Below are 17,074 nucleotides of genomic sequence, written 5' to 3'. Positions count from 1 at the left end.
CTTTTCAGGAGGAGGAAGGATGGGAACAAAATATGCCTTTTGTGATTTTACTAAAAAATCCACTGCTAATTAAAACCATATATTTAGCATGGGTAGAGAGCAGAAAGGGCAGGTAGCAAATGGGAATATCTTGGACAAAACCATGCTCTTTCGTGAATTCAGATTAGCAATGCTGTGTTATTGGCTGACTTTTGAACATTCTGTTCTATTTGAAACAGCTGGGACAGCAAGGAAGTCTGTATGTCCTACAGAAACCCAGTTAGGCCGCATGAACGAGAAGCTGTGAAATGCTTCTGTTGTCTACACAGAGACAGTTTGGGTCAGATTCAGCTTTGAATTGAATTCTAAATTTAAACTTTTAGATCAGGCTTTGACCAGTTAACTTGGTAAGCTTAGTACAATATTACATTATGCTCTCAGCAGTTGTGGACATTGGTCCTCCTAAAAATCTCAATAGGTTTCTAGAAATCTGATCATTTGGTCCTGGTGATTGCCATGGGAGTAAACAGCAGGAGATGGTTCTCTTTCTGGATTGAAAGAGAACCTGACTTGTACACTTTCTGCTATACTTCCCCTCCACCAGCAGTGTGGCCATATTGGATGTCTCACTGCCTTCTGACATCAGCAACAACATGAGAGCAGCCAGCTGCCAACATAGTTCTGCTAGTCCAACAGTTATTTGTCTGCCAACAGTAATACAGTCAGGGGTCTACAACTGTAATGCTAATAGTGATCCTTTTCCCTGTACCTTGTCATCACAAGCCTCTTTTCAAGACTTGAGAGCATCTTTCTTCTCTGAACTCCCACTGCAGTTTTTTTGGGTCACCCTTACAGCATGTACCCCTTTCTCCTTTGTACTACTGTTGTCTGTGTGAAGACTCTGAGTTCCTAAGGACTGATAATGGCTCTCCTTACTATGCCATCATCCTCTCTGGCTTCCAGCACAGCGCTTTATACACAATGTAAACTCAGTAAAGGTTTGCTGAATGTTGTATTTAACAACAACAACAAGAACAAACTTGAACATCTCACAATTAGAACAGAAGCTCTAAAAGGCAGGGATCTTTGTTTTGTTCACGGACATGATTCCCACGGGCCTATAAAGTTCCTGGCACATAGCTGAAACTCAATAAATATTTGTTGAATGAATGGATAGTATTATGACTTTATAAAGAGCTTGGGTAGTATGTTTTGGTAAAGAAAGAAAAGAGAATATTTTACATAATGTGTAAAGGAAGTAAGAGTAGATTGGTAATTTCTCCTTTCTCTAGACCAGGAATTGGCAAACTTTTCCCATAGAGGGCTTGATAATAAATATATTAGGTTTTGTGGGCCATACAGTTTCTGTTGCAACTACTCAACTCTGCCACTGAGTATGAAAGCAGTCACAGACAACACGTGAATAAATAAATGTGGCTGTATTCCAATAAAACTTTACTTACAAAAGCAGTCAGCAGGCAAGATTTGGCCCATGGGTGGTAGTTTGCCAAACTGTGCTCTAAAACAACTGTGCAAGAATTATCTATAAGGATTAAGATGACTAGATTACTACTCCCTACTTGAAGACCATGCCTTCTGCATGTTTATACATCCTGCCACTTCCACCTCCAACAGGTAGTGCAGTGCTTTTGCAATATAGTATCTGTATAGTCTATGTCTGTTGCATTAAACTGAATCCTACACTAAGTGATTTCCTGGAACCACAGTTTATAGTAGAACCAATGAACTCAAGAGCCTTTTCTTTGAACTCTGTCCTAGCAAAATATGACAGAAGTTAAGAGCTGCTGAAATAACGTCTTATGAAACTGATGTAGTAAATGGGACGCCTTATCCCTTGATAGAAAGAGTCTCAATGGCTCTTATTATTTTCTTCAAGATGTCAATAGTTAATCAGAGGTAGCTTTTCTGATTATCCACGAAGCCAAGAAATTAACAACTTTTCCACTGCCCATATGAACTCATGTTTCTTTTGAAGCTGCCTCCCCTCTCATTCTTGATAAATAACTTATTTTCATAAAAAGCATATAAGCAAATGATCATTGGTATCTACAATTCACAAAAATGCATTCTCGCATTTTTCTCAACAATGACTACAAAAGATGTGATATTCTCATGAGTTTTACGTTAGATCACTACATTATTTCAGGCCAGACATCTGCTACACATGATAGTAACCTACATATTCATCAGTAAAATGGATTAACATTTAAAAATGTTTAGTATTAATGTGGGGCAATGTCATCACAAAATGTGCTTTGTGGCTCTTCCTTATATTTGTACTGCCTATTTGCAAAATTTTCTACCTTATTTCTCATTTTGATAAGTGTTGGCCTCACAAACCAGGCTTGATTTCCTCTTCAGCTGCAAATGTAATTTTAAAGAGAACGCCAATGAGATTACTTGCTGAATGTGTTAAACATTCATAGCTTTGCCATATGCTGTTATGGAAATTGTATTGATTTATAGCAATTTGGGTGCCACTAGACAGCACTGACTTACCTAATACCGGATCTAACTGTATTGGGAAGTAATGTTTTAAATGCTTCATTTGCATCCAGACCTCTATTGAATTAAGAGGCATATAATGTGTTTATGTACTTTTGGAGACAACTGACTTTTATTTATTAAAGATATAGTCCCTACATTTGGTGACTTCTAAAAAAATTAAGGAAAAGTCAGGTACAAATTTATGCTATAATAGCCTGGTGCTCAAGGATATAGATTCTTGAAGCCAGGCAGATTTAGGTTTGAACCCTGATTCAACCACTTAACTGCTCTATAACTTTGTTTTCTTCAATGGTAAAAAAGGAAAAATAATGGTGCCAACTGACAGGGTTGCTGTGAGGATTAAATGAGGTAATGCACATAAAGCATGAGACACATGCAAAAAGAGCAATTTTTTGTAGTTTGTTCTAATATATGCTCAATAATGAGTCGTTACTATTATTTGCTCTTGTTACCTAAGCCTTTCACTTCTGTTTAAAGTTAGTGGCACTCCTCTCAGTGGTGGAGAAATGCTTGAGTATATGGGACCTGATGAGAATGTTGGAAGACAATTTAAAATTCACCATATGAGACAACAAGGTCACTACTATAGTAAATAATACCAATATAAAAAGCAAAGGTAAAAAAGCACAAAGCCACAGGATGCCCTCTTTACAATAAGGGTATAAATAACATGGCATAATTGTGTTAAATTTTTGTTTGAGATGGGGAAGTGAAGTGCTCATTTTAAGCATGCTAGGGAGGACTTATGTAAATGAATACTGTCTTTATATCCTCAGAGCATTCTATCCAATTATATTCAGAGGAGGCAAGAAGCATCTTAAAAATAATTATATTTGGCTGAAATAAGTGAATATATACAGTGTAATGAATATTCATATATATTGAAGTTTGTAAGAATATATAAAAGAGCCAAAAGAACCTTTAGTTTTTTTTATTTTCTAAATCAACTTGGAGTGTACATTAGAATATAGATGGATTCTCTCTAGGTCAGTGTTCTCGATGGGGGGCAATTTTGCCCTCTAGGGCAGGGGTCCCCAACCCCTGGGCTGTGGACTGGTACCGATCCATGGCCTGTTAGGAACCGGGCCGCACAGCAGGAGGTGAGCGGCGGGCGAGCAAGTGAAGCTTCATCAGCCGCTCCCCATCACTCCCCATCGCTCGCATTGCCGCCTGAACCATCCCTCACTCCCCCCCACCCCCTGCCCTGTCCGTGGAAAAACTGTCTTCCACAAAACTGGTCCCTGGTGCCAAAAAGTTTGGGGACCGCTGCTCTAGGGGATGTTTGGCAATATCTGGAGACACATTTAGATGCCACAACTCGGGATGGGGAATGCTACTGGTATCTAGTAAGTAGATTCTTAGGGATGCTGCTAAACATCCCACAATGCGTAGGACAGCCTCTACGACAAAGAATTACCTGGCACAAACGTCACTAATGCCGGGGTTAAGAAGCCCTGCTCTAGGCTAATAACCTCAGGGTCAAATGAGTTTAAAGTCACCCATACCCCACATGGATCTTGGACAGACTCTAGGGAATGGTAGGCTTTTTGTCAATATGGTCAGATCTTCCCAGTCTCCTATGTTGGTTCCACACTAGTGAACCATAGGCTGAAGTAGTAATATGGAGTTCTTATTCTTATGAAAGGAATGACTGTAACTGCCAACGCTATGCAATACTATGTGTTACTTCACCTACTGGGGACTTCAGCACCGAGAGTAGTTGGACTTACGTATTGAGGGGGGCCACCATCCACACTAAGCCTCTGACCATTCTAGAGACCAGAGGTTTCCTGGCTCAGGATTTCTTAAGCAGCATCAATTCCCATAGACAAACAACATATTAAGTAACAATGGCATAAACTTAAAGATGAGTTCTCAGGTAAAAAGTTATAAACACAATCTTTGGATTTCTATTCTCTACTTCTACAGAATTGAAAATCTATCTCCTACATCAAGAAATATCTTTTATAAGTAGTACCCTTACACAAAACCTACAGCAGCTGCTTAGAAAGCTGTAGCCATAAACATGAATAACGCCCAAAGACTGAAAGTGTATATAAAGGGCATTACTTTGAAGCTTTGGATTCTGTACTTGGTGTCATCCAGCCGCTGCTGAAGAGATTCTCTGTGAACTCTGTACTTAGAATATCTCCCGTCAATTCTGTCAGATAAACTGCGCGAACCCTGCAAAAACAACAAAGGGTCTAAACTGGTAGATGAAAGAAAAACCAGTGCTTGAAATTAAAATAAGAAAGTTTTGATACATAGATGATTAATCATTATAGCCGTTGAGAGAGATATATAGAGGAATCATAGGTTCCCAAGGATAAAGAAGAAAACGATCACTTTGGATGCTATCATGAAAATAAAAACAGGGTCCCACGTTGGTTATTAGCATTTCTTTTCACTGCTAGTCCCCAGGCCAATCTGAAATGACTTCCTTCCTTTAGTTGAAGGAAGGGAAAAAGGTTTAATTAACAGTGAGTTGTCCAAAGATGGAACTTAATGATACCATGCCACTTTGGGATGTTATATACTATCCCTTGGAATAGTACTTGGCATCAAAATATTCTCTTTGTTCAACATTCTGACTTTTAACTATTACATCACACAGATTTTTAAACCTAAGGATAGCTCATCTGCCCTCAAAAACATAAAAAAATTCAGGTAATAAATTAAGACAGAAAAAATTTCCAGGGCCTGCCTTCCTTCCTTTCTATTTTTCCTTCATTCTGGGGAGAGAGGATAGAACACAGCAAATAAGTCACCACCGCCAGTTATTTAGACATTTCTATTATGAATTAGGGAGAAATTAGAATTAGGGCAACTGATTTTCATATGTAAGAAAAATCACCTATGGGATTTAGTTCCCCAAATAGCCCCAAAGAACTTTTTGAATGTTCAAACTGGAAGGGGTATTAGAATTCCAAATTTCTCATTTTTATTCAAAAAAAAAAAAAGTTACAGCCCAGGTAAGTTAAGAATGACCTGTCCAAGGCTAGGCAATTTGTGGCAGATTGGGCTTGGAACCCAATGCTATTCCCTCTCCTCCATATCAAATATGTAATGTTTAAATGTAGGATTGTGGAGTTGAACCGCTTCTTTCAAAATAAGGGGGAAAAAAATGAGAGAGACTATGACACCTTTAAATAAGAATAAAGTCAAAACCATCTAAATAAGTTGAGGTCTGTATTCATACTTAAGAGTCATAGACTACAGTATTGCCAAAAGAATATGTGAAATGCATTTTCACATATATGCTAGTGATGCTGGTGTGAGGAGGAACAACAGAGATAATATTGTTCAAGTCTCTCATATTTTATGGATGAGGAAATATTCCCTGAGATATTAAGTGATTTTGTCTGGTGCATGAGCATAGACCAGAACTTAGGTCTTTGAACTCTTGTTAACAGCGTACTGAATTTTAGAAAGTTTAGGGGTTTTGAAAAATATAATCTATGTCTAAAAACCTAAAGGCTTCACGTATTTTTATTTAAGGCTATGTTTAGTTGTTTTCATTAAATTGATTACATGACCTCTTTTTAATCATACATATGGCTTTAGAGTACATATAGAATGGGTTTCAAGCTACAGGCAGTAGGGCAAAGCAGGTGGGCTTTGCTGTAAACACAGAGAAGTAGATCATAGATTTCTCTAATTTACATACCCCAAACCTCAGTTTCCTGAGCTGTAAAATGGGGGAAAATAATGCCAATCTGTAGGGTGTCTCTGAGGATTTGAAGAAATGTAATGTAAAGTACTTAGCTACTGCCTGCCACATGGCAGTGTATAATACTTGCTAACGAACTCCTTTCCCTTTTAAAGGTAAAGGTTTCAATTTTAATGACTAATACTGGAAAGTACAATTCTGAATTTTGAAAAGCACTGTCCCTAAAAGTTTCACTATATAGGCACCTTCCTATGTGAGTGTGTGCACATATAAGCTAGATTTGTAGATAATCACTAGCCTATAAGATGAAAAATAATAAAACATTTTTGGCAATAGTAGAGAACACAACTTTTAAACTACTCTTATGAACATTCTGTTTAATGTAGACCACTGGGGGAAAAATGAGCTGTCACTGGAGGTTAAACTTTATTTTTTTTATGCTGGTGTAAGACAGGCATTAGTTTTTCAATGGCAAATGCCACTTGTTTCTAATACCTTCTGGTGCTTGCCCTTCATTCACTTAGATAACTTCTATTAGCTAAAGAAGAAAAAACTGGAAAGGACATGGGTGTAATATATTGTCTGCTTTCCACATCGGGTCATATAAGGGTGAAAAGAAATTACATCTTCTTGAACACTGGTTTCATAATTCTTTGATAGCGATTTAGACTGCAAATATGCAATTAAGTCATGAGAAAGAATTAAAACTTTAGTAAAATATACTAGAAACACTTGGCTTTATTCTATAAGTGATATTCTAGATTTCTAGATGTGTCAGCTCAACCCTAGATCCCACTCAAAAATGTTTAGTTACTGAACTAGCAAAATACACTTAATGAAATTTTAAGATAGGGTAGACCTTGAAAGTTACAGCATATCAGTACCTCTAATAAATCAACATGGCATGATCTGGTTATATTTCTTACTCACTATATCCTCAAATAATATGTTAGAGTTAAGCAGAATCTATATATAAGTTATATTTTAAAGCTAACGTGAAATAAACAGTTAAATGGCTTTCAAAGAGAAACTCTCATCTTTGTTTGTTCATACAGGGTCAAGAAATTACAAATCACTAAAACTGTCCATTAATGTATGCATCCCTACGGGGACATGTGCTGTCTGGCCTGGACCTTGTCTGGCAGGACTGGGTGTCAGGGTTATATTTACAGTAGGTAAATCCCGACATGTAATTAACTGGCTTGATAATAAAATCCTTTGTGGTTAGAGTTCTATCGATAAACAGCATTGGATATAAAATCTAAAATTCTATGTGGATCTGAATTCATATATTGTAGTACAGGGATAACCTGTGCACTACTGTACCTCTAAGACAAACAGTACTCTGGAAATTTATAATTTAAAAAAAGAAGATAATTCATAAATTAAAATTGTTTATCAAAAAAGTCATTGAATTCTTTTAAAAGAATTAAAAGGAATGTGTAATTCCTTTCAATTCTTAGGTTTTTCTAAATTATAGTTAAAGCTTTAGGGGGCCAAATGAGCTTCTGGTAATAGGGTAAAAGCCTCTATTTTCCTATATTGTGCGAATATGTAAGTTCCATTATTTTCGATGCTGGCTTCAGAAATGTCAATAAGCTCTGATAAGATTGAATGTTAAGAGTCCCCAGTGTTTTTTGGTCTTTCCTCCCTCCCTACAATTTTCTTTGCACATCAGGAAGATGTCAAGTGTTCTCACTCAGATAAAAATACTGAAAGAGAAAAGCCAACTCTTTCTCACTCTGAAGCCTTTGAAATCTTCTAGTAGGCTCAGTTTCTCAGGCACAGACTCCAGATGGTCTAAGGCCACTCGGGTACTCTAGAAAAGAAAACACAAGGCAAGCAAACATTATGAAAAATTGATTAATACTTTCAGAATCCAAGTACTAAAAATCAGTTGTACCATTGGTATAAGCAGTTCAAGCTGTAGATTTAGAGAGTCAAATAACAAATAGTATGTCTAAGATAAATGTATCTTTCTAAATCAGAAAAAAATTTTTCAAGAAGAATATGATATGCATTTGCAAGACTGATTTGAATATAAAGCTCCTCCTAGATAACTGCTTGCAACTGATATACTATCAAACTTTCTATAGAGAATTTCATATTAATTTACAAACCTGCTTCAGTGAACATCAGAAATAAATCATAAGGTAATACTGAGAAATAGATGAATTTGCAGTTACTTATCTATGGAGCATATTAGAGATCCTCACATGTTGCCATTATAAAGAAGAAAAGAGCTCTCAACAATAATTTTAGTTAAAACGGAAAGGAGTAGTTCTCAAAAGACTTGGAAGAAATAATCTGAAATTAAATATGTGCGACAGGGACACAAGGTCCCGTTGATTACAAATCAATAACTTCTACAGTCTTTGATTAGCTAGTCACTGATTTACACATACTGATATAACCACTAAGAGGGAATGCTCTGAAAATTATTTCAAAGCAGATGTTGAACTAAGAGGTTAGGTTATTCTAACCTTGAGACCAGAGACTATACCATATACACCCCTGTATTCTTAGTCCTGTCACAGGGTAGGCACACAGATATTAGCTTTTACATTTAAAACGAATTGTAATTATTCAATGAAATAAAAAATAAACCCTAGGGCTGCGCATGGGAAGAAAGTGTCCTGCAAGAACCTGGACGTAAGTTTGCACAGAGCTGTCAGGAAGTTAGTGACCACCCACTATTCCACATACTCCCCTACATCTCCCACGTGAACGGTTCTGCACAATAGATTATGAAGGAAAGTGACATGTGTCACTTCTGGACTGAGACAGTTAAGAGTCTGTGTGTTCCCTTTTCCACCTCAGACCCTGCCATAAGGACCCTGGAGGCCACATATTCCGGATGGCAGAGCTACAGGAGAGAGGAGAGCCGCCCACCATATTGGACTTAATGTGAGTGAAAAATCAACTTTTATGGTGCTAAGCCATAAGATTTCATGGTTTGTTAGCTACCAATGCATAGCATAGAATTTATTACAAATAATACCTGAGAATTATGTAATTTAATAATAGGCTAATCAGATGGTCAAATGGCTTTTTTTCTTTTCTTTTTTTTTTTTGGTGGGAGGAGGCCCCAAATTATATGTGCGTCAGGGTTTTTTTCTCAGGGGAGTTCAATTTTTTTGGAACTAGCCTGGGTTAGGAACTGGTGTTCTCATCATCTGGTATACTCACTTTCATCTACTTTTCCTATCCCTCTCTCACCCTGATGCTGTTCTCTGTCTTCACCTCCCATCCAGAGCTTCTCCAGAGCATAGCCTTACATCTCCTGCAGGGTTTGTGGAGGAGCAGGGATGGAGACACAGTGGAGGGTCTAACTCTTCCCTGAAGACACTTTCAATGTACTCATTTCCACCCTCTCCTTCTGCAATAAAAGGGTACCACTAGCTCAAAAGCCTTTCAGAAATTCTACAGGGTGAATAAAATTTGCTTTCCATAGCTATCCCCTTGACAGGCATTTGGGTTTCACCTCTGTTATGAGGCATTTTACCCTTCTTCTTTCGATGTTCTTTGACTTGGCATTATAGTTGTCTTCTAGTTGTCAACATGTAAACCACTGTTTCTATCTCTTCATATTTGTATTCTTCTAATGTGATTTTTGAGAGAGTAGTAGAAACATCCTTACTTTGGCCATTTTGAAATTGGAAGTTGTACATGCTGTTTCTTCACATTCATAACTTTTCAAGTTCCACTTAAACTTCCTTTTCGAGTTCCATTTAAAAGACTTAGTATTTTGTTCCTTCCAAGTAGTTTGTTCCTTCCGCTTAACACACTGTTAGTCTTTTTTGTGGCATGTGCTCAACTCAAACTGCCATGCATTTTAAATAGCTTTATTTAATTATTTCATGAATAGGAAAGATTAATCAAAATAACATGTTTCTTAGAGACAGACTCACAGACATAGAGAACAGGCTTGTGGTTGCTGGGGATTGGGGGTATGGGGTGGGGGGCTGGAGAGGGATGGACTGGGAAGTTGGGGTCAGTAGTTGCAAACTATTTATACATAGAATGGATAAACAACAAGGTCCTACTGTATACCACAGGGAACTATATCCAATATCCTGAGATATACCATAATGGAAAAGAATATAAAAAAGAATGTGTATATATACGTATAACTGAGTCACTGCTATACAGCAGAAATTAACACAACATTGTACATCAACTATACTGCAATTAAAAAAATGGCATGTTTCTTAACATAGGCCCTAATGTGTAGATTTAGGAGAACTAGTAGTTTTAGTCACCATATATGCTATATTCATTTAAATAGTAAAATTATAGCTTTCCTCAAGAATTATATTGGCCCTTGAATAGTAAAATCCAAATCAATGCCATGGTGATTTTAAAGCAAAATTTTATGCATTGGATAAAATCTTCTTCATAAACAATGGTTTCGGTACAACTTGTAGTTTTAAAACTTTATTTCCTTTTTTTCCATCCCATAATTTTTTTCATTCAAAAGTGACCCTCTGAATCTGGGTTAAATATGTTATACTCATTTTGATCTTAAAATAAGCAAATGATCTCTTTCCCTACTGTAAAGCTAGCAGGTTATGCAAATATTTTTGCTTAAAATTTTCAATCAATCAGGTGATGCATTAAAAAGGTTTTTTCCTAGCATGTTTACACATACTGGTTTATTCTATTTGATTATGTTTTGGGGGTACATATTCAAATGGCTACTTTTTTTGAGTAAACCTTCAACCTTAAAAATTTGCTTGGCTTCTTCTTTCTTAACCGGTTATTTTTCTACTTCCCTCCCCTAACCCCCCACGTCTCCATTAACATCTTTATACTTTCTCTTCATCTATTGTAGTTGTGATTATTTTATATTCCATTTATGGATTGTTTCTCAATATCTTGCTCAATATCAGAAATCCTTTGTGGTACACATGTCCTTCTCTTCATCCTTATATTCTAGTCAGTTAAGTAACACCAAATGTATATCTAGATACCACAAAAAGATCCATAAGACGTAGATGGCACACTTTCTCTTCTGCAGGAACTTTTAATTTACTGGAGGGAGAATATGCATATGTAAAAGATGTAAGAATTATACAAAGAAAAAAGTTAATTGCATTTATTTTAAGGAAATTACATGTACAGATGCTGAGATTTCTAAGGCATCTGCAACAATAAGACATAAAGTAATGAAGATAATGAGTCCAGGCGTGCAGTCACCTCAGGTCTCATAATTTCATGATTAAGTGGTATTTGGGGAGTACATTTATTTTCTGGCCTTCTCTCCCTCTATATGCATGTTAGTGTGCTTAAACCTACCACGTTGTCATATAGACTTAAAAGTATGCATATGCACGTTCAAACTCCGTTTTTTGTTTTTTAATGTGAGACTGGCTGGGATTCTGTGCTTAGAGTCTTGTCACATTACGTGGCATTTCAAGTTCACTTTTCCCCGAAAGCTAACTGTGCTAGAGAGACAAGAACTAATGGCAGATGGGAAGTCTAAATAGGGAACTTGCTTGGATTTTAAAGGTGCCGTGAGGACCTATAGCATGCCAGTTCCTAGGGCAAAATATCTCATGCAGAGTCAGGGAAACTTTTTATTTTTTAAGTTGATTAATTACTTCTGCCTTACATGGTTGAATGCATTAAAGGGCACATATAAGTCTCCACTGGTAGAATTAAGGGAACAATTTCTCAAGTTTATGAATAATGGCACCAGGAAATGACAGGTGCTTAACCTGTCTTTAATTTTCTTAAATCAATTTTCTAGAAGAACTAAATTGGACATTCACATGGGGGTTTAAAGAGTGTTTCTCTTTTGAAAATGTTACAAGATAATAAATTTCATATCTAATTTGAAAACAGAGAAATTCACAATTAAGACTCCGTTTCATAAAGAACTGATACAATACACTGTTTATAGTACTTGCTTTATCTCAGAGGCTTAAGGAGCTGGACTTCCACTGGCCTAGGAAGCAAATGATCAATTACTCCTAATCCTGTTTAGTAGGATAATGAAAGACTAACTATAAAAATGTAATTCAGGGCTTTCCTGGTGGCGCAGTGGTTGAGAATCTGCCTGCCAATGCAGGGGACACGGGTTCGAGCCCTGGTCTGGGAAGATCCCACATGCCACGGAGCAACTAGGCCTGTGAGCCACAACTACTGAGCCTGCGCATCTGGAGCCTGTGCCCCGCAACAAGAGAGGCCATGATAGTGAGAGGCCCGCACACCATGATGAAGAGTGACCCCCGCTTGCCACAACTGGAGAAAGCCCTCGCACAGAAACGAAGACCCAACACAGCCAAAAATAAATTAAAAACAAAAAACAAAAAACTCACATTATTTAAAAAAAAAATGTAATTCAATTTTGAATACAATTCTTAATCCTCATTCCACTGTATAATGTAGATACTAAGGTTATCCCCATTTTACAGATGAGACAACTGAGGACCAAAGCGTAAATAACTTCCTCACAGTCATGTGGTGGCAAAACTGGTATGCAAATCCAAGCAGTCTGAATGCAGAAATGTCAGTGTTATTATATAAATATTTTCATGGCAAATCACCAATTGAAAAGGACAGCAACCAGCGGGTGTAATAGCGCCTGCTTTAGGTAAATTCCTAATCCCTTGTTAGCTATCAACTCTCAGCAGCTAGAACTTTGAAGATATGTCCTTGATGAGCTTGCTTCTGGAAAAAGAAGTCTTAAGGAAGAATTCCAGGAAGAATTTCATCTTGCCAGTGCTGAAGGGTCTGTGCTCAAGACCATGCATCCAATATATACACACACACAAGGGGTCAGGACAGTCTTTCTGTTGATTAGAGGACATTAGGTATGAGATTGATTTTTATGATACTAATACCCCCTTTTCTTTTTTTGTAACATTTAGCACTAGGATAGCACACTATCTGTCCACAAGAGGTGCTTCAACAAATGTTGGCCACATAAAGACAAAGGCAGAGTTACCGTGTTCTAATCAACCCACTGAATCTTGGCCTCTGTATTAAAAACCTAGAAGCAAAAGTTTGCTATTTCATTTATTTTCTCTAGACTAAGGGCAAGATCCAGTGGCAGAAACAACAGTGAAATTCAGAAATCCTGTCTGTTAGGACTTACGGCTTTTGTACCTACAGCAGGCGTGTTTAGATATCTGTTGGAAGGGGCAATGAATCAGCTGGCAATTTTACTATTCCAAAATCTTCAACACACACCAAACTGCTATGGGGTTGAACAGTTTGTACTGGTCCACAGTATATTTTTCTTTAGGTGTTCCTTTGCTTCAGACTTGAGGGAAATTTAATAATATAGTATGACAACATAAGTAGCAGCTATTAGGAATTAGAAGGGGCTTCACTGCAATTCTTAGATTCCTGTCTCCTGTAGAGAAAGCTTACGAAACAGAATATACTTTTCTTTGTAAAAATGTACATGTTTATTTTCTTATTAACATATAACAGCCACCATTTTCTTATAGTGCTATTGAAATCATATGTTTTGGGTTTGGATGATTAAAGGATATGGTGTCTATATTTTTATTTTAAAAATGTGTGCATTTTTGGCACTATATAGATATTAAATACATGAGGTTATGAAGCAGTTTATTTGGGTTCAAAAATGCAATTCCATTTCATTTGGAAAGAGATCCACTTCAAAACTTTTTTGACAAATGGCTGAAAGATGGTAAAAGGACCTGAGTAAACAAGTTTGAAGGAGAGGAAGAGTGAGATCATGAAAAAGAGAGACTGTCTGCCTTTTCACTTGAGGTGACTAGATCCAGCACAGCTATATTGGCTTCACAGGGTCCTCTTTTCATCCAAACTGTATAAGACACTTGCTGGAACCAAGTGGAAAAGTAGCAGAGACTGGGCTGGCAAAGTCATTTCGTAGACACACATCCTTCAAAGAGCCTCAGAGCTCAAAGTTGTGTGGATTTCTTGGAATATCAGAGGAGTCCTCTATTTCTAGATTGTGTACTGTTGATACTGAGCAGGACCCTGTGGGGCTCCTGGGCACAAAAGCCTTTCTGTGTCCCCCACGTCTTGATAACAGGAAATAGGCTTCATTCAGCCTCCATGACCTTCCCTGAGTTCCAGTGAGAAGGTTCAAACAGTTGCTAATTAGAGAAGGGAGGGTTTGTGGAGACAAGGGAGGAACAGTCAAGAGAAACAAAAATGCAGCCTCGGGGCAGGGTCCTGGTTCCCCATTAAGGGATATACCTATATAACAATATCTGTGCTGTTCTGCAGATACTGAAAGCCCCACAAGGTGGGAGAAATTAATGGTATGCTGCCCTCAAGCAGGCAGACCCCAGACGGGTGGGAACCAGAAGGTTGATGATGCTGACTCCCACTTACCTCACCACCGACCAATCAGAAGAGTGTCTGCGAGCTGATCACACCCCCTCTGAACCATTACCATGAAACTTCTCACTATCGCCTCCATGTTGAGACACACAGTTTTTGAGGCACAAACCCGCTGTGGCCCCTTTGCCTGGCAAAGCAGTAAAGCTGTTCTTTTCTACTTCACCCAAAGAAGATTGTCTCCAAGATTTAATTTGGTGTCAGGGTACAGAGGCCGGATTTGGCTTCACTTTAAGAGAGTTTTAAAAATAAGACACCCACTTAGAAGTGTTTACATGAGTCTCAGGGTAAGAGGGTACATAAGGCTTGTTAAAAAGACAAACAAAAAAAAACACCAGTTAATGTGGCAACATGGCATCAGTGACTCTATTTGATCTAAAATCCAGAACTTTTGTCAACAACAAATTCTATGTGTCTTCATATAATACCATTCTAATCAAACGTGGTAGAAGATCTCCTTTAAAAAGCACAAATTTGTGAAATTTGAGAATAGGTAGAATAGCTTCACTAGAAAATTTGAATAAAGAAGGCTTTCTAGGTATTTTCCAACTCTCGTTCACAGTAATTTTTTTCAGTGAAGAACTATAAAAAACCTACAGAATCTGTCATTCCAGATTATTGCTTACTTGTTTCTAGACATAACCAAATTATGAATTATAGTCAACCCATGATCTTATTATTACCTTAATTTGGGGATTTTTTTTCCAATAAGAGAACACCAAGAATGAGTTGAAGGAGAAAGGAAGACAGAAGGAATAAAGAAACATCTCTCTTCCCCTTGAGATCCCCTCTTTAAATATTTTTCCTGATATAAAGGAAAAATAACACACAAAGAATAATGAGGACTAGTTTAGTGTTCTCTGTATGCTAGATAACGAATTGGGCCCTTACAACCAGTCTATAAGGAGGAGGGTCTTGAGATCCACACTTTAATTTCTGTGAAATCATTTCATTTCTTAAAATTGAAAACTAAATGTACTCAACAAAGGAAAGAAATTTTAAGAACTTTTGCCCCCAAAATGTGATTGCATGTTAATAATGGGCAAACAGTATAAGCAAGTGTTTGCTGAAAGAGAGAGTTTAGCAATTTCTGCTTAAGGTGGCAGATAAAGAAACTATGTTTGTGGGATTGACTGGTCCCAGTCACGTGTTTCAAGCTGGCTGATGGAGGACAGTGTTGAGGTGGAAGGGATGCTGAACCAGAAGTCAGCCTATCTCATTTGTGGAGATGCACAGTTCCAGCAACGTTAATTGTATTTTGTGGTTTGGGGAGTATCACTTTCCCCTGCCCTTCTAAGCTTCAGTCTTTTATTTGCAAAATGGGGATAACTAATGATGGTCTTTATTATCCCATACTCATAGAGTAACTGTGATTATAGAGTAAGAGTGAATGTGAAAGTACATCGAAAACTGTCAAGTACTTTCTAAATAGTATTAAAAAAAAAACTGATTCTGTGAAGGACTGTCAGCTCAAGAATTCTCAAATGGAGAAAAGGAGGTCAGTGACAATCTAAATTTTACAATCTAAAATTAGTAATAAAGATTAGTCAACAGAGTACAAAGCAGAAACAAGGCAAACTTAATTAAAACTATATCCAATATTTAGAAATACATTACTGTTCTACAGACATCATCCAACACATAAAAGTAATAGAATTGTAATGGCACATAAATTGCTTTTGTACATACTGTGCCCTCGGTGGAGAATGTTCCCTGCAGTCTCCTTATCTGGTTATAACTTTTCCCCCCAACATTAGGAGCATTTTCAAGCATACAGGAAATCTGAAAGAAATTTACGGAGATCACACAAATACCCACCACCTAAATTCTACTCTTAACATTTTGTTATATTTGCTTTATCACATATTTATCTATCCATCCCCACGTCTATCCATTAACCCAACTTTTTTGGATGCATTACAAAGTAAACTGTGTACATTAGTACACTTTACCCTAAAGACCTCAGCATGCATACCATTAATTCCACTTGAATATGTTTAATGTAAAATTTACATTAATTTGTTATGAAATGTATAAATCTTAAGTGAACTGGTTAATTTTTATTATCTTTCATCACTTCCTCAGGGAAGGCACCCATGCCTTCACTGATTTCTGTCAAATAAGCTCTCAGTTAAGTCATGAGCCTTTCCTTTGCAACAAGTACTGGAGTACTAGTGTTACATGTATTTGTGCGGTTATTTAATAAACGCTTGTGTTGACACTGGGCAGCAAGCATCCTCCGGGTGGGGAATGTCTGTCTTTGCCCCCCACTGTACCCACAGGCCACCTAGTGCTTCCACAGAAAAGGTATTCAATAACTGCTTCTTGAGTGAACGAATGCATCTTACTCAATGCACGGGAGGGATTTACCCATTTATTCAATCTGCAAGCACTTACTAAACACCTACTCTATAGCAGACACTGTTCTACAGGTGAGCTGAGGGAGAGCCCAAGATGAGGCTGAAGATGCCTATGGTAAGATCTTACAGAGCCTTTAGGCCACAGTGAAGTAAGTGTGTTTAATTCTGAATGAGACAGAAGGTCTTCTGA

General features: G+C 37.4%; 2 protein-coding genes across 8 annotated transcripts in view; one reads left to right on the top strand and one right to left on the bottom strand.

Moving 5' to 3' along the window:
- CEP128 (centrosomal protein 128) overlaps positions 1 to 17,074 on the bottom strand; it is a 444,997-nt gene that overhangs the window by 29,608 nt on the left and 398,315 nt on the right. For 2 of the 3 annotated variants that reach the window (XM_082384675.1, XM_082384676.1), the window contains 2 exons: positions 7,920 to 7,997; positions 4,579 to 4,692 (listed from right to left, as the gene is read on the bottom strand). In XM_082384675.1, coding sequence (XP_082240801.1) covers positions 4,579 to 4,692; positions 7,920 to 7,997 — 192 coding nt within the window. Of the gene's footprint in view, positions 1 to 4,578; positions 4,693 to 7,919; positions 7,998 to 16,213; positions 16,307 to 17,074 lie in introns of all 3 variants that reach the window. The other variant, XM_082384674.1, reaches the window with a different exon arrangement.
- Positions 1 to 17,074, top strand: part of LOC309625350 (uncharacterized protein) — a 90,711-nt gene that overhangs the window by 48,755 nt on the left and 24,882 nt on the right. For all 5 annotated transcript variants that reach the window (XR_014242466.1, XR_014242467.1, XM_082384775.1 and 2 more), the window contains one exon: positions 8,999 to 9,085. Coding sequence is in view for 3 of the 5 variants with exons in the window: in XM_082384775.1 (XP_082240901.1) it covers positions 8,999 to 9,085 (87 nt within the window). In the remaining 2 variants the exon portion in view is untranslated. The remainder of the gene's footprint in view (positions 1 to 8,998; positions 9,086 to 17,074) is intronic.

The sequence above is a fragment of the Balaenoptera borealis genome (assembly GCF_965194805.1).
Source record: "Balaenoptera borealis genome assembly, chromosome: 3".
In the NCBI taxonomy this organism is placed as follows: Eukaryota; Metazoa; Chordata; class Mammalia; order Artiodactyla; family Balaenopteridae; genus Balaenoptera; species Balaenoptera borealis.
This window is presented reverse-complemented; position numbering and strand designations above follow the sequence as displayed.